Source organism: Macrotis lagotis, chromosome 3 (assembly GCF_037893015.1).
Source record: "Macrotis lagotis isolate mMagLag1 chromosome 3, bilby.v1.9.chrom.fasta, whole genome shotgun sequence".
NCBI lineage: Eukaryota > Metazoa > Chordata > Mammalia > Peramelemorphia > Peramelidae > Macrotis > Macrotis lagotis.
Genome location: NC_133660.1, coordinates 233,801,477 through 233,827,409, shown reverse-complemented (window position 1 = coordinate 233,827,409; position 25,933 = coordinate 233,801,477). Strand labels below are relative to the sequence as shown.

General features: G+C 38.6%; 1 protein-coding gene across 2 annotated transcripts in view; it reads left to right on the top strand.

The window, feature by feature from the left end:
* Positions 1-25,933, top strand: part of NCR3LG1 (natural killer cell cytotoxicity receptor 3 ligand 1) — a 68,595-nt gene that overhangs the window by 27,309 nt on the left and 15,353 nt on the right. For both annotated transcript variants that reach the window (XM_074230182.1, XM_074230181.1), the window contains 3 exons: positions 5,493-5,585; positions 7,894-8,076; positions 11,092-11,415. In XM_074230182.1, coding sequence (XP_074086283.1) covers positions 5,493-5,585; positions 7,894-7,982 — 182 coding nt within the window. In that variant the 3' untranslated portion in view covers positions 7,983-8,076; positions 11,092-11,415. The remainder of the gene's footprint in view (positions 1-5,492; positions 5,586-7,893; positions 8,077-11,091; positions 11,416-25,933) is intronic.

The following is a 25,933-nucleotide window of genomic DNA, read 5'->3' as shown; positions in this document are numbered from 1 at the left end:
TCATTTAATGAATGATAAGATGGTGGAATGTCTGGGTTCCAGTGGGCACTTAGTCATTGGTGAGATCTCCCTTCTTGCAGTTCAACCCTCCATCAAAGGAGATAAAGAGCACCTTCTGGAATGCACCAATATGTAGTCCTATCATCAGTCAATTCATATCACCTTGCAGATAGTGATCCTAAGGACACCATCTTTGAATCAGTTTATTAAGAACAAAGTTGTATGTTCAATGCTACCAATGATTCTGGAAGACAATAGGGACATCTATTAATGTGGCATAGTCTCCGAATTCCTGTCTACCTCACGGTAGCTCAGCGTTCCTATGACCGTGACACATTATTGTTCTTCCTTCCATCCCTGAATCCCTGAGGAATCTTTGACAGGATTGATCCTGTGACCAGACTCTCAAATTCAGAACAGTCAATAACATATAGAATACATGTTTACCATAGGTAGGCGTTATTACATATTTCTTGATTTTTTTTCAAAATGAGGTTTAACTGTCGATTTAGTGAATTCTACTCTAAAATGAACATAGCCTTAAAACATAATTGGACCTGAAAGTAGGGTAGATATTGTTTGTCTAGTAGGTTTCTGTTGTCTACTGGGGTCCCCTTAGCCCAATATTCTTTTGGAAGTAAAGTGATCTCTGTTCAGTTCATGATCAAATGAGATAATATTCATAAAGTGGTTCACATAGTATCTGGCAAATAGTAGACACCAAATAAATGTTTATTCCTTTCTTCTTCTGGACCATGAGAAGATCTTTTCTTTTCTTCTCTTCCTTTCTCTTTCTCTCTTTCTTCCTCTTACTTTCCTTTCCTGTCCTCTTTTCCTTTTCTTCTTCTCTCTCTTTTTCTCTTTCCTTCTTTGCTCTTTTTCTATTTAGACTAATGTAAGGTTCCCCATAATGATATCTGATCATGTTTTCAATTTTTTGTATTTAATTTTTTCCCAATTACATGTAAAAGAGTTTTCAACTTTTGCAATTTTTTAATGCATGGTATGAAGAAGGGAAGAGAAAAGAAACAGCAATTATTATGTACCGACTTTATGCCAACACTTTACAGATATTATCTCATTTAGTTATTTAAAGGTCTTATTGTTTAAAATGACTTCAAATTTCTTGTGTTGCTAAAGATAGAGGGACACCTGGGATGCCTAACAATACTTAGTGGTTTGAGGAGCACAATCTAGGCATATGGGGCTTCTGCATAGGTGTCAGTTTTATTTAGCTATTTGCTAAACCATCTTTATCACCCATTTCCAAGAAGACTTTTGATTGATTTACAAATTAGAATCAGACATTTAAAGGAACAAAAAGATATTTAAAAGTAAAGCAAGTCAAAGATTATTGAAAGCAAAGGTTTTTAACCTAGGGTCTGTGAACTTGGGTTTTTTTTTTTTTAGATTTTTCAAGGCAATGGGGTTAAGTGGCCACATGGCTAGGTATTATTAAGTGTCTGAGGTCGGATTTGAACCCAGGTACTCCTGACTCCAAGGCTGGTGCTCTATCTACTGCACCACCTAGCCACCCCCTGTGAACTTGTTTTTTTTTCTTTCTTTTTTTAATTTATTTTTTTATTCTCATTTTGTACAATTTTTTTTACATTAATAAAATATTCTTGTTTACAAGTAAACAAAATACCCCTCCCCCCATGAATATAGATAGACTTGCTTGGGCGAAAAAAGTAAAGGGGAGAGAGAAAAAAAATTAAAATTAAAAAAAATAATTGTAATAATTGTAGATATGGCCAGGTGGCGCAATGGACGAAGCATCAGCCCTGGAGCCACGAGTACCCGAGCCCACATCCAACCTCGTAAACCCAACAATCACCCAGCTGTGTGACATGCAAGCCACCCCATCTCCACTGCCCTGCAAAAACCAAAAAGAAGGAAAAAAAAGACCCAAAATAAAATAAAATAGTAATAATAGTAGGGGTGGCTGGGTGGCAGACAGAGCATTGGCCCTTGATCCAGGAGCACCTGGGTCCAAATCCAGCCCCAGACACCCAAAGATCACCCTGCTATGTGGCCCCAGGCAGGCCACCCAGCCCCACTTGCCCTGCACCCTCCCCCAAATAATAATAACAAAAAATGTGCTTCAGTCTTTGTTCCAACACCAACAACTCTGTCACGGGTGGATCACATTCTTTATGGTAAGTCCATCACAAAAGTTACTTCCATATTTTTCCAACGTTGCCATTGCTGATTGCAACTCCCTCCACTACCATGTACTCTATTTTCTCTCTCCTTTCACTCTGACTCTGCTGTAGGGTCGCTGAGTGGCTCAGCAGACAGATCCCTGGTCCTGGGGCCAAGAAGCCCTGAGCCCCCATACCACCCCTTAGGCCCAGAATCCACCTGGCCCTATGGTCCTGGACAGGCCTTCCAATCCCAGCCCCTTGCAAGAAGTAAAAAAGAAAATGTGTCATATCTGACGACTCTCCCCCCATGGTCCATCCTCTCCTCCTTTATTCACATCCCCACCCCTTCCCCCTGCTCCCCCATCCTTCTTACTCCAGATGCCTATACCCCATTGAGTATATATGCTGTTTCCTCTCCTAGCCATCTCTGATGAGAGCAAAGGTTCCCTCATTCTCCCTTGTCTCCCCGCTTCCATATCATTGTAATAAAAAAAATCTTATTATGTGAAATATCTTGGACTATTCCCCCTCTCCTTTTTCTTTCTCCCATTCCATTTCCCTTTTTTCTATTGACTCCATTTTTACACCATATTTTATCTTCGAATTCAGCTTTCTCCTGTGCTTCAACTATAAAAGCTCCCTCTACCTGCTCTATTAACTGAGAAGGTTCATATGAATATTATCAGTATCATTTTTCTATACATGCAGTTCATCCTCATTAAGTCCCTCATATTTCCCCCCTCTCCTCCAATCTCCATGCTTCATGTGAATCCTGTATCTGAAGATCAAACCTTCTGTTCAGCTCTGGCCATTCCAAAAGGAACCTTTGAAATTCCCCTGGTTCATTGAAAGTCCATCTTTTTCCCCTGAAAGAGGACATTCAGCCTTGCTGGGTAGTTCATTCTTGGCTGCATTCTAAGCTCTTTTGCCTTCCAGTATATTGTATTCCAAGTCCTACGAGCTTCCAATGTAGTTGCTGCTAAGTCCTGTGTGATCCTGACTGCAGCTCCACGATATTTGAACTGTGTCCTTCTGGCTGCTTGTAATATTTTCTCTTTGACTTGGGAGTTCTGGAACTTGGCTATGATATTTCTAGGGGTTGGTTTTTTGGGATCTCTTTCTCGGGGGAATCGGTGGATTCTCTCCATTTCGATTTTGCCCTCTGCTTCTAGAATATCAGGGCAATTTTCCTGTAGTAATTCTTTGAAAATGATGTCAAAAAAAAAAGAAAAAAGAAAATGATGTCAAGGCTCTTTTCCTAATCATGACTTTCAGGTATTCCAATAATTTTAAAATTATCTTTCCTAAGTCTGTTGTCCATATCAGTTGTTTTTTCAATGAGATATTTCACATTTTCTTCTAATTTTTCATTTTTTTGGTTTTGAAGTATTGATTCCTGATTTCTGGTAAATTCATCAATCTCCCTGAATTCTATTCTTTGTCTGAAGGATTTGTTCTCCTCAGAGAGTTTTCTTATCTCTTTTTCCATCTGGCCAATTTTGCTTTTTAAAGCATTCTTCTCCTCCATAACTTTTTGAACTGTTTTATCCATTTGTCCTAAGCTGGTTTTTAGCACGCTATTTTCTTCAGCATTTTTTTGGATTTCCTTGACTAAGCTGCTGACTTCATTTTCATGTTTTTCCTGCATCTCTCTCCTTTCTTTTCCTAGTTTTTCTTCCAACTCCCTCATTTGATTTTCAAAGTCTTTTTTGAGCTCTGTTATAGCCTGAGCCCAATTTCTGTTTTTCTTGGAGTCTTTAGATGCAGGAGCTTGTGCTTCCTCATCTTCAGACTGAGTATTTTGATCCTTCTTGGGCTCATATGCAAAATATTTCTCAATGGTCTTCCTTTTGTTTCTCTGCTTGCTCATTTTCCCAGCCTGGGCCTGGTTTTGGGGTGCTTCCTGAGCTTTTGGGACACTCCCACAAGGGTCTCAGTGTGTGAGGCTCTGTCCTCCCTCCTGGCCTGTGAATGACCATAAATGCCTCCCTCTGCCACAGGGCTGAGGTGGGGGGGGGCCTGCTGTTCTATGGCGGGGCCTAGACTGCTATCAGGATCTGAAGGTGGTCAGAACCCCAGAGTCCTGTTCCAGAGGCAGAGGACATAGCTCTGCAGTCTCTCTTCACTCCCCTCCCTTAGCTCAATGGGCTCATGCCCTGGAGGCTCCTGCTTACTGGCTCAGCCTGCTTCTGTTTCCTGGATCAGGGCTGGGGAAAGACCAAGCTGCTAGCTGTGTGCCCTGAGGGCTGGACTCCACGTGCTTGCTCTGGCAGAGGTCCCCCGCTGTTCCCCCACTTTGTGCCCAGTGCTCCTCGGGGTGCAGCTCAGGAGACTCCCCCACTGCTGTGAGCTGTGGCTCCCAGTGCCCTGGGGCTGCCTCCAGGAGGCTGAAGTTCTTTCACTCTGGAGGGCTGCCCCTCTGTCAGGCTAGCCCTCCGACCCTGGGGAGCAGAGCCTTTCTGCTCTTTTCCAGGTTACCTTGAGTAGGAGAACTGCCTCTCTGGGTCCCTTTGTGGGTTCTGTCTCTCGAAAGTTTAGTTAGAGTCCTTAGCTTATGAGTTTTATCAGAGAGCTCCTAAAACTCGATCCCTTCTTGTTGCCATCTTCTGTGAACTTGTTTTAAAAGATATTTGGGGGGCGGCTAGGTGGCGCAGTGGATAAAGCACCGGCCTTGGAGTCAGGAGTACCTGGGTTCAAATCTGGCATCAGACACTTAATAATTACCTAGCTGTGTGGCCTTGGGCAAGCCACTTCACCCCATTGCCTTGCAAAAAAAAAAACCCTAAAAAAAAAAAAGAAACCTAAAAGATATTTGGATAACTGTATTTGAACAAAATTTGTCTCCTATGGAATCCTACGTATTTTATGCACTTAAAATATGACACTGAGAAGGGATCCATGGGCTTCTTCAGAGTTTATGCTAAAAGAGTTTATGATGTACAGGAAAATGATTGAGAATGCTCATGATCTAAGCAGAAGCAGTTAATGTAGCTAGGCACTTGAATTACTGACAGTGGGCAAAGCCTCACCTTCTAAACTGGATCAGATGACCAGTGGGATTTTGAGTCTGGGTGTACTGAGGGAGATGAGATTAGATTCTTCCTCTATTGGGAGATCAAGAGGAAGAGCCCAGAGAAGGACATCCAGAGGGTAATGGAGGTGTCTGGCTTATTGCTATTATGTAGAGGAAAGGCCAGTATACTCAGAAGAGGAGTCAGGGCCTCAATGACTGGGGCAGGTGCCATAACAGAACCCCGAGGCCAGTGGCTTCCCAACAAACACTTTCCAAGAACGGGGAGTCTTGTCAATGGTACTGTAAACATTTTCTCTTTCCTTATTTTGTAGAACATGGGAATTATGCCATTTTCTCTGGGCTGATCATCACAGTGATTCTATTTGTCTTGGTTGGGGTCATTTGGTTTCTACATTTCAGGAAAGGTAAGAAAGAGGTTAATTTTGGTCCAGACACTCCAGGGTTAAGATGAGCATGGAGTAGAGTGGAGAGAGCCACTGAAGGGCATCTACACTGTGAGGGCTGTGGCCTCTGAATAAGGGCTCTGTCCTGTATGGGATGCTCCAGAGAAGGTTCCCATTCCTTGAAGGAACAGAACTGTTTGATACCAGGTAGGATCCTGTGTCAGCACTTGGCATGGAAGCAAAGTGAATATTTTGTCAGGACTTTAAAACAAAGCAATTCAGGGGAAAACACTGGACTTGGATTAGAAAGACTTAGGTTTCAATCCTATCTCAACAAATTAGGAACTGTTTGACTTTGGGCAAATCATCCAACTTTTCTGGCCTCAGTTTCCTCATCTGTACAATAAAGGAGTTGGACTGGGTGGGCTCTTCAAGGATCATAAAAGGTCTCATTCTGTGGTTTCTGAAAGCTCTGATTTCATCCATCTCCACCTATGGAGGTCCTTTCTCCTTTGGTAGAAAGCCATTCAGAGACTTTCTGTAGCTGAAGGCAATCCTTTCCAGATTTCCAGTTCTCTTGGGATGAGCTTATCTGCATTTATCTAGGCTGGTCCTTAGAGGAGAGAACAATAGCCCTTCCTAGGCCCAAGGTCAAAGATTTTAAGTTTATCCCCATGCTGCAATTGGACAATTTCAAAGGATTTAGAAGAGGAATGTTAATAAAGATTGCCTGCATTTTATTTGGAAGAGTACTTTTATCCATACAATTGTCTTATGGGATCTGCATGACAGGCCTGTGAGGCATTAGGCAAATGTTCTCATAAGCCCATTTGTCAGAAATGGAAGTTGAGGATCAGAGAAGTCGAAGGACTTTCCCAAGGTTACACAGTGAGTTCATGAGGGAGCCAGCACTAGAAGTCAGCCTTTCTAACTTTTTCTGCCATGCCAGGCTGCCTTTGCTATGTACTGAGAAAGAAATAGGGAAATGAATGTGAGTATGGGAGACACTGATATCAGAAAACCAGCTCCAATGCAGGGGGTATTGGGACAAAGGGAGCCAATTGCTCCTTTGACTCAGCTGATGGCCCTAGCCAAGTCACTGGCCCTCTAAAGGTCTCAGTTTTGCAGTCTATAATATAAGAGGGATATGAGATCTGCTCTTTTGTAGCTTAAAGAGAATGAATGGAACTATTTATGCTCAATACATTTAGGTATACTTTTAAAGGAAGTAGGCTGAATAATCCTGCTTACCTCTGGCTAGGAGGCAGCCTTGGAGTCGGGAGGACAGGAATTCAAATCTGACCTCAGACACTTGACTCTGTGTGAATTTGGACAACTCACTTTAACCGTGATCACCTCACATCCAGGGCCATCTCCGGTCATTCTGGTTCATATGTGGCCACTGGACCTAGATAATTCTGGAAGAATCTATGTTACTTAGCCCAGCACCCCCTCACTCTCACATCCAATTCATATGCTTACCATGGCACACCCCCCCTGATGTTATGGTTTTCTTCAATAATGAAGGACAAACATCTCAGAGCTAGAATAATTAGGAGTCATGTCCACTGTCCTCTACCAGGAATCAAAATCAACCTAAAATTGAAAGAACATATCCTGAAGTTTCCCTCAGTCACTGACATGAACCTTTCCTTAGAATCCTAGAATCTTGGCCCTGTAATGAACCTAGAAATAACCCAAACTTCTTGTTTTACAATTAAAGAAATTAATTTTTTCCCAATTATCTGTAAAAACATTTTTTTAGCATTTATTTTTATAAGATTTTGGTCTCAGATAATTTAAATTTAAGTTGAATCACTGAACACCTAATCCAGAGTTTTTTCTTTGGTGTTGTCTCCTTACCTTAGGTCTGTGAATGAGAACATCTTCTAACTAGTTAACTAACTGACTGACTAGCTAACTAACTATCTAGAATGCTGAGGAGCCTTCCTGACAAGGGTGGAAAAAGCTCCTATTCAAAGGCCAAGGACTCTTGTAGAACCAGATCATCACCATAAGTCCTGTTTCTTATGAAATCAGGCAATGGGGTGAGATGGTTCTGGTAAGGGCAAGTGACAAAGATGTCTGTGCAGAATTCCCTCTCATTGTAATAAACATAACTGTGCAATTGTACAATATTACAAAATGTGCAATCATGGTATATGATGATGTAATCATATGAGATATTCAGATGACAGCATCAATCATCTACTAACTAACTAACTAATTGACTAACTGTATGAAACTTGGGGTCTCTAAGAGTGATCAGGTTTAGTTTATGAGATTTCTTCCCTCTCCTCTCCTCACTTATCTCTCTCTCTCCCCCCAGTGAAACCAATGCTATTTCTGTCTTTGGAACCTGAGTACCTGATACATAAGGAACTAAAAGAATTCTCTTTTGCTATTTCTGGATTCTGACCCAAACCATTGACCCTAAAGGTTTACATGATCCAGCCTCCTGAAAGAACAGAGAATCCAGAAGAACCTCTCTTTAGCTGGAATTCTCAGGACAGTAAGTATGTGCAGGGTTTAGAAATCTCCAGGTTGCTAGAAATCAGTGACTTTGGCATCTTCAACACATTCTTTAAATTTTCCATTGCTCCTGACTTGACCACATTCACAGAAGCCAGACTTCTCTTCCACGTGGAATACTCTGCTCTCAAAGCCCCCCTTGGGAGTTATATACCTCTGAAAGTCATTGGGAAGTGACCCTGGAATGTCAAGTAACTGTCATCTGTCTTCTCAATTTATTCCTATAAATTCAATGACTCTGTGTGTCCAGTGCTGAGTTTAATAAGAAGGTATCCATGAGAGGGAGCCAGGACTCCATTCCACTCCATAAATATTTTCCAAAATTTGAGATTCTCAGAGCCAGAAAGGACTTCAGAGGTCATCTTGTCCAATTTAGACTTCTACAAAAAGGCAACAGCTATTCACACTTCTGTGGGGCATTCAGCTTCATAAAGCATCTTTCATAGGGAGTCCTGTGGATAAGTACGGTTGACCCCGTTTATGGTGTCTGAGACTCAGATGGATTGTGACTTTCAAGTAATTATACAAAGAGTAATAATCATCAGAAGACCTTTAGTCAATTGTTGCCTCTACTTCTTTTCCTCTCATTGTTTTCTCAAGTCTCTGTCATCTTTCTTCTGACCTTGTCATTTAACTGAAATTGCTCTTTCCAAAGTTACCAATCAGTTTTGAGCACCAAATCTAATGAACTTTTTATATATACCCTTTTTCATGTCTTTTCAGATTCTGACACTGTTGCTCACTCTCTTCTCTTGCTGCTTTTTTCTCCCTAGGTTTTCCTGACACTTCTCTCATGGTTTCTCCTCTTACATGTCTGACTTCTTCTCTGTCTCCTTTGCTGGAATCTTCAATTAGGTCATCATGTTCACTAATTTTGGGTTCTCTTGGGTTCTCTTGGGTTCTCTTCTCTCTAGATACTACAATGCTTTATAGTTTTATTAGTTCTCATGGATTCAATGATCATTTCAATGCATATGACTCACTGATCAATTTATCTAGTTCTAACCTTTCTCCTGGGGCAGCTAGGTGAAGCAGTGAATTCTGCACTGGGTCAGGAATCAGAAACCCTGTTTACCTCAGTTTCCTCATCTGTAAAATGATTTAAAGAAAGAAATGGCAAATCACTCTACTATCTTTGCCAAGAAAACCTCAAATGGGGTCACAAAGAATCAAACATGACTGAAATGACTGAACAGTAAAAACCTTTCTCCTGACCTCAAGACTTACATCTCCAATTGATTTTGAATAACTTGAATGGGATGTCTCATAGATATCTTAAAATCAGTGTATGGAAGACTGAACTCATTTTCTCCCAAACCTTCTTCTCTTTCTAACTCTCCTTTTACTTTTCATAAAAAATATTTTGTTTTAATCAGTCAAGATTTACCTTCTCCCTTTTTTATCTTAAACTTCCCTTACCCCACTGAAAACATGAGAAAAACCAAAGCTAATGCAAAAATTTCCACACTGACTATGTACAAAAAAGTCTTATTCTTTCACTTTTTTTGCAAGGCAATGGGGTTAAGTGGCTTGCCCAAGGCTACACAGCTAGGTAATTATTAAATGTCTGAGGCCAGATTTGAACTCAGGTCCTCCTGACTCCAGGACCAGTGCTCTATCCACTGCACCACCTAGCTGCCCCTCCTTCACTTTTGTATCAGAAAGTAGGTAGCATGTTTCTTCGTTTGTCCTATGAAATCCTTATTGGGCATAACACTTTGATATATACTGTGATATACTATGATACAATAGTATTCCCACATCTAAATATCATCATTTGTTTATTCATTGCCCAATTTATGGGTACTGCCTCAGATTCTTATCCTTTGCCATCTCAAAGAGTTATAAATGCTTTTGTACAACCTTACAGCCTGTTGGCTTAGGACTAATCCTTCCCTTATTCTACTCTCCTGCTAATATTCCTTTTTCCCATTCTCTCCCTTCTAACCCATTTTCCTGTTGAGTGAAATATATTTCTGTATCTTCAGCATCTCTCCCCGAGACTATTGCAATAGCCTCTTAAGTGGTCTTGTGCTCCAGTATTTTTTTTTTTCAATTCACCCTCTATCCCCCTCCAAACTGATATTTTTGAGGGACCATTTTGATCATATTGCTCCCCTGCTCGATATATTTCAGTTGTTACAATTTTGCCTCTTGGATAAAAGATAAATTTGGGTTTTTTTGCAGTAAAGGCTTTCACAATTTGGCACCTGTTGTGTGACCTTGAGCAAGTCACTTAGCCTCTGTCTGCCTTAGTTTTCTCAGTTCTAAAATGAGCTGCTTTATTCATAAAGTTCTTTCCAGCTACGTTGAGATGATGGTACCTTCCCAAGCCAATTGCATATCAGTTGCTTTCCTATGGATAATGTACCAGACCATAAGCCTGTGGTTCTCCATACATGGTTTCCCATATATAGCACTGCAGTTTCCTCCTATTTACCCAGACTCTAACCCATGCTTGGAGTGACTTGCTTTTTCATCTTTTTGCAATCACTGGTTCTCTTCAAGACTCAGCTTATTTTCTGATTAGTACCTTCTTCAGGGCTAGTCTTGGAACCAGGAAGCCAGGGTTTCAGTTCCTTTTCTACTGTATACTGGATGAATGTTTCCCTGAGCAAAGTCACTAATCTCTTATTGTTCTAAGACTATAAATTGCAGAGATGTTGATCTATGTTGTCAGAAGTAGTTCCTTTACTACTATTATTAGTAAATTAGTAATAATAATAAACTAACATTTTAAGGTTTGCAAAAGTGTTTTACAATATTGTATCATTTTATCCTCACAACTCTAATTATTATCCCCATTCTACAGATGAGGAAGTACAAAAATAACAAGTCTAGGCTTTCTTCCTCTGTCCTGAAATATATTTTGTCCTGTGTTTAATGCTTGGGGAAATACGAGGAATTGTTGCTTTAGTTTTTTTTTTTTTAATTTTTATTGCCCAATTTATTACATGCCTCAAAGAATTAACTTTGGTGCACTTCCTCTCTCCAGATTGACCTAAGTTGAGAAAGATCCAGTGTTCCTCAGACAATCCTCAGGTTGGAAGAAGAATGACCTTGACATGCAGGATCCACTCCTTTCCCAGAGCAGTCACAGTGTCTTGGCATAAGGAGGGCAGACTGATGCAGGAGGTTTTGAGATGTCAGAGGTGGAGACCCAGAAGAATGAGCCACTCTATTTTTGTACCAGCAAGTTGACTTTTATTCCTACTAGAGATGATCTTAGAAAGACCTTCACATGCAGAGCAGTTGGAGAAGGAGGGAAACCTGTAGAGGAACACTGGGTCCTACAGGTGCTGTTTGATTCCTCACTACAGTAAGTGTTAGTGGGTCACCAGTTGGGTCTTATTCTCCTTCTGCTGATTTCAGGCTGAGCTGGGTTAGGTCCATTTTAATTCTCACCACTGGCCCTGCTTCTCTGTGCAAGGATTGGTCTTGCTACAAAATTAGTATGGGTCTATGCCATTGCAGATTTGAGAGCACTTTTAAAAAACATTACAAAAACAAAGAGGATGATGGCCGTGCAAACTGTTAACAAATAATATACTCAGTTTAGAAATATGGATCAGTGTGGATCAACCTACAGTGTTGATTTTCCATTTCCATGTAAATTGTCAGTTTTTCTAGTTTTGCTTGGGAGGCTATTAAAATCTAAGATTAGTCCATTTCTTCCCCTCTCTCCACTTCCAGTTGTAGTGAGTTTAATGAAGGAATACTCATTTGATGTTAGCCTGGATTAAACTTGCTAAGGTGGGATAGTCTCTGAAGATACAATTCAGGGTTGCTTTGCAGTAAGAGGGAAGGGGATTTCTCCTCTTGTCGCTTAAGCTAGTTTGAGTTTCCAGGTCAGAACCAGGAGGGACTGGGCCCATGGGAGAACTTTCTTGGTCTTTGAATGATTGCTCCTTTATCTAGCTCACTCCAATTCTTCTTCAGCCTGAGGTTAACTCATTGCATCCCAATTTACAGTCTTAATTTGTAGCAAACTTCTGGGAGGCCTCTTGGTGACAGAAACTCCTGAGTGAAAAAATGGATAAAGCAAAGCCAGTTCTCCTAAAGATATTTCCTTAGGTATGTGATGATAAGATCAAGGAATTGAAAGCTGGAAGAAATATTAGAAATTGTCTACAACAATCTGCTCCTTTTAGAGAGAAGTCTAAGAGTTGGAAAATAATTTTCCCAGAGTCACCAGATACTAAGAAACAGTGAGAATTCCAACCCGCCAAATTTCTCAGATCATAAAACCTCTTTGGCCTGAATCATCCTGATAATTAATATAAATTTATGTGGTGTTTTTTTTGGGGGAAATTATCTCAATTCCTTAGGTCTGTGAACAAAACTATGGCAGGTGGAAGTGAGACTCCAAACTCTCACCCTATATTTCCTTTTCCCTTAGCTAAGCTTAAAGTATCTGAGTCATGACTCGTGACAAGGTCAACAAGCCAGCTACCTTTGAGTTCCAAATTGAAACTTAATCACAGAGACCTGGAAACAAACTTTGGAAGACTTCAGAGTCCTGATCAACACAATTATAAATCAGAAGTACCGCTGAGTAAAGATAAAACACTCATCTCCTCCCAGAGAAGTGATATGACTAAGAGGCAGAATCAGACACAGAGGTTTTTTTTTTTCTTGTTTTTTTAAAGATTTTTCAAGGCAATGGGGTTAAGTGGCTTGCCCAAGGCCACACGGCTAGGTTATTATTAAATGTCTGAGGTCGGATTTGAACCCAGGTAACCCTGACTCTAGGGCCGGTGCTTTATCCACTGTACCACCTAGCCACCCCAGACACAGAGGTTTTAACATGGCCAGTGAAAGAATATGTTTCATGATGCTATGAATATTTTTTTGAAAATTTTATATTTTAAAATTATTTTAAGTTATTCATTGTAGTAAAGAGAAGTTAGAGGGAGAAATAAAAACTTTCTACAAATTAATTAATTTAAAAACAACTCAGGGATCCTGAACAATGGATTTCAAAGAGACAGTCTTTAAGTTCTTCTTTGACTCAGTCTTCTGCTAGTAGGGTATTGTAAGTGTTGGGTATTTATATGATTATTCATGAATGGATTATGAAACCATGTTTGTATGTGCATAGGAAACAGTTTCCTGTCTTCATAATCTTGGTGCTATCCTTGACTTCCCACTCTTTCTAACCCTACATAGCAAAAGAGTTGCTCAATTTTTCCTCTTTCTGTTTAACATCAGGGACTTATGGGATTCTGGGACTTTCCAATCCTTTGTTATGATCATCTGGTACAAAAGGATGGGGAAGTTGTGGTTTGCTGGAACATGGCAGCTTCCAGGATACAAAGGAGCGGGGGATAGTGTAGCAAGCTCTATCACTATACCCAACATAGGTTGCTATTATTATTATTTGTTCTTCATTCTTGAAGAAAGATCAATGATATTAGGAGGTGAACATCTTGATTTGAAAGTGGATTTAGGGGTGGCTAGGTGGTGCAGTGAATAGAGCACTGGCCTTGGAGTCAAGAGTACCTGGGTTCAAATCCGACCTCAGACACTTAATTAACTAGCCGTGTGGCCTTGGTCAAATCACTTAACCCCATTGCCTTGAAAAAAGAAAGAAAGTGAATTTAAGTGAGGCAGAGCTGTGCAAAATCATCAGCCTCAGTCTCTTCTCCAAGATCATCTGAATCTAGTGGCAGGACAGATCAGAAAGAACTGAAAATGACTCCAGATGCAGTAGGAAACTTTGACCTTTTTAATAGAAGGTCTGAATAATACCAATTTGGTGATTTAAAGCTAGGTAAGAAATGAGTAAAAGATAACCTAGGCTATACCTACTCAAAAAAAATTCAATCTGGGAGGAGAAAACCATTAGGGTTTCTGGTCAGAACAGAAGGAATTGCCATATATGCTTATTCTGAGTCATCAAACCCCAAGAATGACCAAATGAGACTTGAACTGGGACCTATTATTAATCAGTCAATGAGAGCCAGAATCATTTGAGTTTAAGCCCTACTGGACTTTATCAAAGGCTGGTTTTTCCAGTGTTTTTTTTTTCAAGAATTTATAAATGAAACTACATGGAACAAAGAGTTAGTTGTCTCAGATTTTTTTTTTTTAATATGACAAAACCTAAGTATGGAAGAGGAAAAAAAATCTCTAACTACAAACCTACACAGTATACATCGATCATCTATTATCATCAATACATCATAGAGTAATGGAGGTGGAACCAAGATGGAGGAGAACTTCCATGAGTTCTCCCAATTCCCCTCCAAATAATTTTAAATAACACGTCAGAACAAATTTTGAAGCATCAGACTCCACAAAATAATGGAGTGAAATAATTTTCCATCCCAATACAACCTAGACAATTGGCAGGAAATATCTATTACAACAAGTGAGAGAGGAGCACATTCTAGCACTGCTCCCCCCTACCCCCCCCAGCAAAACTGATAGTGAGGAGCAGACATTGGGGGACACTGAACCAGCGCAGTCAATAGCTGCTTCTGGGGTTCTCAGCCTATAGATGGTAAAGGGGTCAAACAACTAGTCAGAAGGAGATTCTAGATGATCCAAGACAACTTTGAAGGATTTGAAGATGAAAAATGCCATCTCTCTTCAGAGAAAGAATCAAGAGAGTCTAAATATAAATCAAAGCATATATTTTTTAAAAATTTGATTTTTCTTGGATTTTTTTTGTTTCTCTCACAACATGACCAACATGGAAATATATTTTGTGTGACTGCACACGTATAACCTATTACAAATTTCTTGCCTTCGCAAAATGAAAGAAAAAACAAGTGTTAAAAGTTGTTTTGACATGTAATTAGGGAAAAAATAAATAACTAAATAAATACAGGATGGTATAATTAATCACAACTCTTTTCCTGATAGTATTAACTATTAAAGCTTAACTTGAACTTAATCCTGTTTTACTTAATTCACTAATAATTATATACTCACTAGATGACAATGAACTGAGTAGATAATAGTTTCTCCTTCATTCTTTTTTTTTTTTTTTAGTTTTTTTTCAAGGCCATGGGGTTAAGTGGCTTGCCCAAGGCTACACAGCTAGGTAATTATTAAATGTTTGAGGATAGATTTGAACTCAGGTCCTCCTGAGTCCAGGGCTGGTGCTCTATCTACTGTGTCACCTACCCACCCCTTATCTTTCATTCTTGAAGAAGACCATGACATCAGGGAGGTGATGCTATTTCAAGCACATGAATTGGATTTGAGTGAGGGGTTACTGTGCTAAGTCACACTTTCTCCTCCACAGACATCTGGATCCAGTGGCCAGATATGAATCAGGACAACTGGAGATGGCCCTGTATGTGTGTCAGTCAGGGTTAAGTGACTTGCCCAAGGTCACACAGCTAGTAAATGTCTGGAGCTGAATTCAAACTCTTATCCTCCTGACTCCAAGGCCAATCCACTAGATACTGATCTAATTGAATAAAGATATCAAAATTATTTTCAGATTTGACTCATATCTCCACTCTCCACAAAAGAAGGGAGGAGAATTAAAAGGTAATTCAGGGGGAAGCTAGGTGGCATGGGGTGGCTAGGTGGCATAGTGGATAAAGCACTGGCCCTGGAGTCAGGAGTACCTGGGTTCAAATCCAGTCTCAGACACTTAATAATTACCTAGATGTGTGGCCTTGGGCAAGCCACTTAACCCTGTTTGCCTTGCAAAAACCTTAAAAAAAAGGTAATTCAGGTAAAGCTACAGTGCAAATCATGTATGAGACTGCTATTTTCCTCCCTCCACCAGAGATATCAGACATGTGGTCAGAGGCAACTGGCAATACTACTGAATACAATTTAGAACCAGATAAATTTTCTCTCTGGTATTCTCTTCCTTCCCCTCCTTTTTTCCTTGCTACCATCTGAGTACATTGGACATATTAAGTACTTATAAAATGTTTGTAAGTGCTAATGGTCACAGGTTGTGTTTTTGTCCTTACTACCCAGAGAACAGAGATTTTTAGAAGAGAAAGGATAATTTGGGAAGCAAACAGCTCATGGAAGAAAAAAAAGAATTTTTATTTCTGGACCAGGACTTCTGACAGCCAATTGCTTTTTATCCAGGAATAGGGTTTATTTAATAAAGGCTAAGAAGGGGGCAGCTAAGTGGCACAGTGGATAGAGCACCGGCCCTGGAGTCAGGAAGATCTGAGTTCAAATCCAGTCTCAGACACCTAATACTTTGCTTGGGCAAATCACTTAACCCCATTGCTTTGCAAAAATAAAAAAAAAAAGGACTGGGAAGAATGTATTTGATTGTAGACATATGGTAGAATACAGACTCCATAGGGACAGGGGTATTTGTTTTTTTTTTTTATGCCTAGCATCTAGTACAGTGGCTTACAATATAGTAGATAAAAATTGAATGTTTGGAGTTGATCTGAATTTAATCTAGAGGCTTTTAATGTAGAATTAAAGAAAGGAAGAAAAATGCCTAGGTAAATTTCCTGAACCAGGTGGTTCACAGAAAATTTCTGGTCCTATGTTGGAATAATATAAGGCAACAAACAGTAATTCAGAGAAAATAATTTTTGGAATGTGTAATGATGATGATGATGATGATATTCATGGTCTCAGATATTAACTCACAAATGTCCTGCTTGTGTCAGTTTCCTTGACTTAAAGGATAATAAAAGATGTTGTGAGAATCAAATGAATTAAAATGCAAAGCAATTATCATAATGCCTTATAATAATTCTATTTAACTGACACTAAAAGAACACTTGTTTCCATCTTTTCTTCTCTGTTTTTGTGTATGTCTTTTCCTCCTTTCCACTCAATTATTACTTCATTTCCATTTTCTCTACCATAAAAATGATCTTTGGACAGAGAAGGAAAGAACAAAAATAGCAAAAATTCAATCAAAAACTAAGATAAATAAGGAAATAATAAGGAAGCACTCATTTGTTTTCAATGAGGTCAGGTCATTAAGTATAGATGAGAAACATCCAAGGAGATTGAAGAATCTAGCAGATGGAAGTACTAAGACACTGTCATTAAGTAATAAATGATCATGGAAGACAGGAGAGGCATCACAGGTCTGGAGAAAATCAAATGTTTCAGTTTTCCAGAAAAGGGAAGAGAACAGATCTTGCCAACTATAGCTGATGAGTCCCATTGCTGGCAATGGACAGTTAATTCCCATCTTCTCTTTTTGTTGTCATTGATTTCCCTCACATCTCAGCTCCTTCTGAGCTGTAGTATTCCTAACACTATTTATCTATCTATCATCTATCTATCTATCTATCTATCTATCTATCTATCTATCTATCTATCTATCTATCTATCTATCATCTATCTCTACTTATTTATTTATTTATTCATTCATTCATTTATTCATTTATTTATTTATTCTTATTTTGTACAAATAATTTTTTTACATTACTAAAATAATCTTGTTTAAGAGTAAACATAATTCCCCCTCCCCCAAGAAAATATAGACCCACATAAACGATAAAGTAAAGGGGAGAGAAAAATTAAAATTAAATAATAAATAATAACAATAATAACAATAATAATAATAATAATAATTGTAGGTATGGACAGGTGGCGCAGTGGATGGAGCACCGACCCTAGAGCCAGTAACACTAGTTTTACAGGACTGTGTCACTATTTGTTATTCATCATGTTGCTGCTCTTGCTTTTGCCTTCAGAACATTTCTTTTAAAAAAATAAAAATTGCTTGATGGGGTGGCTAGGTGGCTCAGTGGATAAAGCACCGGCCCTAGAGTCAGGAGGATCTGGGTTCAAATCCGGTCTCAGACACTTAATAATTACCTAGCTGTGTGGCCTTGGGCAAGCCACTTAACTCCATTTGCCTTGCAACCCCCCCCCATTGTTTCATGAATTAGTTCTCTGTCCCTTCAGAAACTCCCTTTTCCCTCTTCATTGAAATATGTTTCTCTAAATATCTTTAGAATTTCATTTATCACTCCTGGATTAACACCCTCAGTAGAATTTTAGGCCATGGGATCCAATCTATTCTTCCTCTGAACCTTTTGAAATATGCATCCCCAAAATATGAGGTAAATCTGAATCTCACCATCTATCTAACTACTTCTGTCTCTGTCTCTGTGTATCTTTGATTTCTGTCTTTGCCTCTCTGTTTCTGTCTCTGTCTGTCTCACTCAATTTGGAGGTAACTCTGCAACTGGAACCCTCAGTCCACAAATTTGAGATCTCCCATCATCTGACTGTCTTACCAGTTGACTTCTTCCACTTATTTAAAATCCTCAGAAGCATGGGGACCATTAGTTTGTTTCATTAGCCAATAAATTATTCCTTCTTGATCTAATTAAAGAGGCTTATATTTCCTAAAGAGATTGTAGGGTACGTACTATTTACATATTGAAAGTTTTATCATGCTTTCATTCAAGTTATATTAATCGAAGGGGGAGAACTTCCTTCATTATACTCCCCCCCCAGTTAAATATTTGCTGTCCCTAATAAGCCAACTCGAATTTTTGTCAAGATCCATAATCCCAAATTCTGAATAGTTCTTTAACGACTTAGGTAGGGAGCTTCAAGCATTTATCCTTTTCTGATATCTTATATTGGAAATTGGGAATTTAACATTTTTATTTGGTATTTCTAAATATAATGATATGACTTCAAACATTTTACACAATTCTGAAGCTTTTCTCTTCTATGGTCAACTTACCTGAGAGCTCTAATGTCATCTGGATCTCCTTATCGACTCATGAGTTTGCTAAGAATTCCCAGTCAGAAAAGCAGTTATTTCATTTTTATGAGTCTCGGTTTCTTTATTTGTACAGAAAGATGTTTTGACTAGATGGCAATCCAAAATTGTTACCGTTTCTCTTTCTACCAGCAGGTGGTGGTAGATGCCCAGTCATGCCACCATTACAATTGTCTCCAGATCTGCAGCGTTTAGGGGAAAAGGCAAAGAACTTTGAATTTGGCGTCAGGAGACTTAGGTTCAAATTCTGATTCTGATTATTACTTTGTGACCCTAGACAAATCACTCAATTTTCCAAGAGGTTGGAGATGAGTTCTTTTTTGTTGGTGACACCACCATCCTCTCAGTTTTCCCCCATTTGCCTTGCAAAAAAACCTAAAAAAAAAAAGATAACCTTGGAGTTATCTTGGAATCTTCCCTTTCCTGCATTTCCTCCCGTAGTCAATAAGTTGAAAAATTCTGTTAAAATTGCCTCCATGATACCTCTCATGATGTCTTAGCTTACACTACCATTATCTGTCCTAGTCTGGGCTCTCGTTCCTTCTCAAAGGTACTTCTCATGTCCCTTCCCTTGCCCATTTTTGTCTTCCTGTGATATCATTGTTTGTTATATGAGTGTTTGAACCATTTCACAAATGTGATTGCTTTAATGTGAAAAGTCACACTTCATAAGAAGTGAACAGAAGATATCCATTGCTTGAAGGGTCTTGTTGCTAAATAGACCACTTTCCTAAAGCTCTTATTACAGTGCTAGCTCTTAGGTGGGTAGGTTTGTATACATAGATAACAATCCATAGACATATGTATATCTACACATGTGTTTACATATGTAAATCGAATCCCTCTCCATCTGTGGGCAAATCCATTTCTGGGATAACAATGAAAAAAATAGCTAGAGTTTATATACGGCTCTAAGATTTTCAAAGTTTGAATAATATTATTGTCATTAGATCCTCACAGCAAACCTGGGAGGTAGGTGCTATTTTTATACCCATTTTACAGATCAGAAAACTGAGGCTGAGAGAGGTTAGATGACAGTTAATAAGTGTCACACAACTATTAAGTATCTCAGCAGAATTTGAAGTCTTCCTGACTTCGTTAATCAATTTATATACACGGTGCCAATTAACTGCAGCATAAGACAAAACTATATGCTAACAAGTAATGCAAATCTTATTGATTAATTTTCATTGCCTTATTCTTTGAAGAAGTCTTTGTTTTTTGTATCTGTGATCTTGGACAAATAAAAAATGGAGAAAATTCTCCCTTTAGGGTTTTTTTGAATCAGAGTACCTGGGTCCAAATCCTATCTTTGATGCTACCTAGATGAGGCTGGACAAATCCCTTCCTTTCCTTCCCCCACCAGCTTCAGTTTCCCCAATTATAAGATGAGGGGCTTGGATCAGATGGTTTCTGAGATTCTTTTCATCTCTGGATTCTATCATTTGCTATGGTAGTGGTTGTTGTTGTCCAGTCTTTTTTTTAGGTTTTTGCAAGGCAAACTGGGTTAAGTGGCTTGCCCAAGGCCACACAGCTAGGTAATTATTAAGTGTCTGAGACTGGATTTGAACCCAGGTACTCCTGACTCCAGAGCCGGTGCTTTATCCACTACGCCACCTAGCCGCCCCTGTTGTCCAGTCTTGTTATTTTATGTGTAGGGAGCTATGGGTGGGTAGCCAGGTGGTACAGAGGATAAAGCACCAGCCTTGGAGTCAGGAGGACCTGAGTTTAAATCCAGACTCAGATGCTTGACACTCATTAACTGTGTGACCTTGGGCAAGTCATTTAACCCTGATTACCTCACATCCAGGGCCATCTTCAGTCATTCTGATCCATATCTGGTCACTTGACCTTGATGACTCTGGAGGAGAAAGTGAAGCTGGTGATCTAGCATAGTGTGCCTCCCCCCCCAATCCAATTCATGTGCTAGTCATGGCATCTGATGCATGGTCTTCTTTGAGAATGAAGGACAATAACGATCGTCTGGGGGAGGAATTTTCCCTTGCCCTAAGTGGTTCTGGTTGACTGGTCTGCAAATTATAGTTATACTGGGTTGCCTTTAGTATTGTGTGGCTAGTAATTTTTCAAGAGTCAGATAATTAGTAGGTGTTGGAGACAGAACTTGAATCCAGGACAGACTTTCTTATCTACTATTCCATGCTGGCTCTTGCTTCTAGTAGTTACTTCTCATTTCCATAGCTGCATATTCTAACTTAAGAGCTGAGAATTTTCCTGTGTGTTGACTCCCCCATTAGAATGTGACCTCCTTCAGAGCTGGGACTGTCTTACTTTCCTCTTTGCATCCCCAACACCTTAAAACAGTGTTTTGCACATAGTAAATACTTAATAAAAACTTCCTTCCTTCCTTCCTTCCTTCCTTCCTTCCTTCCTTCCTTCCTTCCTTCCTTCCTTCCTTCCTTCCTTCCTTCCTTCCTTCCACTTTCCCAACTAGACTCCCTTGTTACACACAGATTTATTAGTGAGGGAGTAAGTATTTTAAAACTCACTTTATTTGTCAAAGCTTCTATCTGTCTCTTCCCACTTTGTGCCCTTCTTTTGGGAAACTCATTTGAAAACACCTACTTAGCAGAGAAAAACTCCTTGATTGCAAGAAGGAAGTAGAGTTTTATAGAATACTTGTTTTTCAAAAATAGAGATTTATATCTATATTAGGTAGAAATGTATATATGTGCAAAGTGAAATATTGTATCCAAAGTAATAGCAATACTGTAGGATGATCAACTGTGAATAACTTAATTTTTCTTAGTAATACACTGACCCAAGAAAACTTTGAAGGATTTATGATTTTAAAAAATGCTATCTATTCCTATAGAAAGAGCTGATGAGGTCTGAATACAGATTGAAGCATACTTTTTAACTTTATTATTTTGAGTTTTTAAGTGGGAGGAGTCTATATTTTCTTTCACAACATGACTACTATGGAAATGCTTTGTATGAATATAGCTTCTTAACCTGCATCAAATTGTTTGCTATCTCAAGGTGGGATGGGAGGAAGGATGAAAATTTGGAACTCAAAGTATTAGAAAGGAATGTTAAAATTGTTTTTACATGTAACCAGGGAAAAACAAAATACTAAAAAAAGAAATTAAAAAAGAAATGTATATACATATATATATGTTAACATTTGTATTTAAAAATGCATATTGTAATAATTTTCTGTAAAAGGTAACAATAGTACCATTATCCCAGCTGAAATATTTAACGTCTTATTGGAAGGGTTTCCATTTTGCCTTCCTGGTACCCTGTTAGGACAAAACAATTCTCTTCTGACCAAAACCTTCTAAATGTGAAATTACTAAAGGAGATGAAAATCTTCTACCAACAAATTTCTGCATGTCTTTAAATGGAATTATTTTAGTAGAGCAGGTAGGTGATACAGTAGATAAGAGTTCTGGGCTGGAACTCCCCTTCATGAGTTCAAATCTAACCTGATACTTACTAGTTGTGTGATCACTAGCAAGTCACTTAACCCTGTTGGTTTAAGTTTCCTCATCTATTACAAAAATGAACTGGAGAAAGAAATGGCAAATCACTCCAGTATCTTTGCCAAAAAACCCCCAAAACCCTCCAATGGGGTCATGACAAGTTGAACACAACTGAAGAGCAGCATCAGCATTTTGATAGAATTGTCTTAAATGACTTTAATCCTTTTTTTCTGTTATAAATTCTAATAATCCCACTGTTTTGACTTCCTAGGGATTCCCAAATCAAAAGTTGGACTGTGACTCTAAAAATTAATAAGGCAAAAGATTTTGAAGCAGGGGGAAACTTATAAGATACAGTGACCTATGTATGAGATGGAACTCAAGAGATGGGTGAAAGCTAAGGAGATCATTTTGCTGCTTTCATTTATAATCTGGGCTCATATATTGTGCTTTATGTTGCCTACTCTCTGTGTGGCCCAATCTTCTGTATAACCAAATGTCTTCCAGTAAATTCCAGTTAGGAGGGATAAATTTTGTATGTAGGCTTTTTCAGTTTTCTGGTCTAGTAGGTGACTTACCATAAAAATCACCCATTTAGAAAGTATATTCTAGTAAATGGTGGGGAAAATATATAAGAATGCCTGATAACTTCATCTGTATACAATAAGACCTCAGACTGCCAAACTAAGACAGACACTTAGTTTAGTATAGTATATTAGCCTCCTATCTGGCATCCATTAAGTCTCACTCCTTTACAGAGGTGTCAGAATAAGCTTTCATAGAAATAGGTCTAAATTTATAACTCCGCTGATCATAACACTTAATGGCTCTCTTTTCCTGTCAGATAAAATGCAAATTCCTTAGCCTGACAGTTAAGGTCTTCTACAAGCTGGATTCACCTTATTTTATATTACTTTTCTTCATATATTCTACATGCCAGTCAAATAGCACTAGGGTGAACTGTATGCTCCCACTCAAGGATTCTTTTAAGTGGTGGTACTTCCAGGATTTTGCAGGGACGAGAGTTTCCTGATAGTTAAATTCACACTTCTCAGAATCCTTGGGATAATGCTGTTGAGGGAAAATATGCTTTCTCTATTCAATCATCCAGCTTTCAAGTCCCTATTTAATTAATATATTGTAAGCAGTTAGTGCAGAGAGTGCTTGGGGTGATGTTAGGGAGATCTGAGTTCAAATCCAGTCTCAAATTCTAGTTGTGTGACACTAGGCAAGATATTTAATCTTTGGTTGCTGCAGTTTCCTCAATAAGGATAATAAAAGGTGCAACAAACTTGTAGGATTGTTATAAGGAACAAATGAAATGATATTTCTAAGGACTTTAGCTTGTATATAAGCTTATAAGATGCTTATTTCCTTCCTCTGTATAGTCATTCACAATAAAAAAATGACAGTTTTAGATCATAAACATAATTATTTATATAGCTAGTATAGCATCATACACATAGAAATCCAGGTCATAATCTCCCACTAATACACTCATAGCAATGGAGAAGGGTTGAAACATACTTATAGGAATCTGTGAGGGAGGAAAAATTATGTTCTTAGGGTAACCCACAGTTCTAGACTGCAGGTTTTATCTATTATAATCATACTTAAAGTTAATTTTAATTAAATTAATTATATTATAATTGGTCCATTCAGGAATGTCTATACAGCATGAAACAGGACTCTTGATCTATTGATTCTTACCATTTTTCAGCTAGGGAGAGAGCTTTCCTACTTGACTATAGTTTTTTTTCATTTTGGTTTGTTTTTTGCCTATGATCTTTATTTATTTTATCTTATTTTTACATTTTCCCCCAGTTACATGCAAAAGCAAGTTTCAACATTTACTTCCAAAACCTTGAGTTCCAAATTCTCTACTTTCCTCCCACCCTACTCCCCCACATTGAGAAAGCAAGTTACTTGATAAAGATTAAAAATGTGTAGCCATGAAAAACATTATTTCAAAATAAAGTAAGGAAAAAAAGTATACTTTAGTCTGTATTCAGACATCATCAGTTCTGACTTTGGGATGGATAACATTCTTTATCATAATTGATTATGGGTTTTGAAGCTTCTTCAATTAACCTCTTAAAAGGGTGTTAACTTTTTATGGGAACATAGTTCTTTTTAATCTAGAAAGATTCTAAAGTCATCAAACTGGCTATCTTTGGACTATCCAGCCTAGACTAGATAGTTATTTATTCACCTGGATGCTGTACTGTCCAATCAGAATGGGCAACTCTCTTTAAAGCAGTTCACCAGGAGACTGATAGTCTTTGAAAACCTCTATTTTTCCTTAACCAGAAGTAGCAGCAACCCAGAAAAAGAAGGGACTTTAGAAATTTTGGACTCTCTTACCTCATTTTATAGAGGAAACTGAAGACTAGGAAGGATAAATGACTTACCCATCGTTATATGACTAATAGGTGGGCAGGGTCAGAATTTGAATCCAGTTCCCTCTGATTTTTAGAACATTTTCCATTTCACTTTGTTGCCTGAAGTGCCAACAAGGAGCTATGTGAACCCAGAAAAGGAGGAGATCATAGACAGTTAAGAAGAAGCAGATAAATTTGGAATTGGAAGAAAGTATTCCAGATTTCACTGCTAGGCATATTCCTCAAGGTGGTCAGTGAAAAATCATCTTTGGAAGCAAAGATTTAGAAACAAAGTAGATGCTGATTCATTAGGAAATGACTAAGCAAAAGTATAGTGTAATGGAATATCGTGTTGTAAAAAAAATGGCATGGGAAGATTTATGTGAACTGATTCAAAGAGATGTAGACCCAGGAAAACAATATACACAAAGGTTATAATAACTTAATGGGAAGAACAATAAAAAATGAATTGAAATAGAATCTTATAAAATTTAAATAACCAAGTTTTGTCTCAAAGAAGAGATATGAGACCATTCCCCCACTCCCCCCTTCTTTGCAGGATATGGGACTGGGTGTGGAACGTTGCATATATAGCAATTTTTTTTACATGTTGGTTACTTTTGATGAACTTTTGTTTCTCTTTAAATTTTTTAAAAGGGATTTTTCTCTGGGAAAGGGAGAAAGGATACAAAGAGGAGTGTAGGTGTTGTAAAAACAAAAGTAATCAGTAAAACTTATTTCAATTAAAAAATAAACATGGAAGATCATAGGACTTTAGAGAAGCAATTGATGTTTCCAAAGATGTGGAGGTAGGAAAGTTCAAAGGTTAATAGAAAATAATGAAGAGTCCAGTTTGGTCTGGAAAGGAGATAGGCCCCAAACATTTTAGGACCTGGAAATTAGTTGGAGGTTTGGGCTTCCTCTTGTTGGCAATTAAAGATTTATGAGTAGGAGAATGTATTCAAAGTCAGTTAAAACAATAGAGGCTGTAAGGATGCTGCAGTAGATGAGATGCAATGAGAGTACAGTGGGAACAAAGAGGAGATGGACAGAAGTGAATAAATCTCTACCTTATATAGAGATATTTTTCCTTCTTTTCCCCTTCTCCCCAACTCCAATAATCTCTCTGCTCTTCTTGTTCAGACCCACGAATGACAGGAGCTCCTTTCTTTTCCAGACCTTGTAGTAGTTCTCCTTCCCTTAATCCCTGGGAGGGGGGGGGGGATTGGAACAGAATCCAAGAAAAGAACTGGGATAAACTGATACTCAGAGGAACTTTCATTCCTATGATGTTAGAACTGGAAGGAG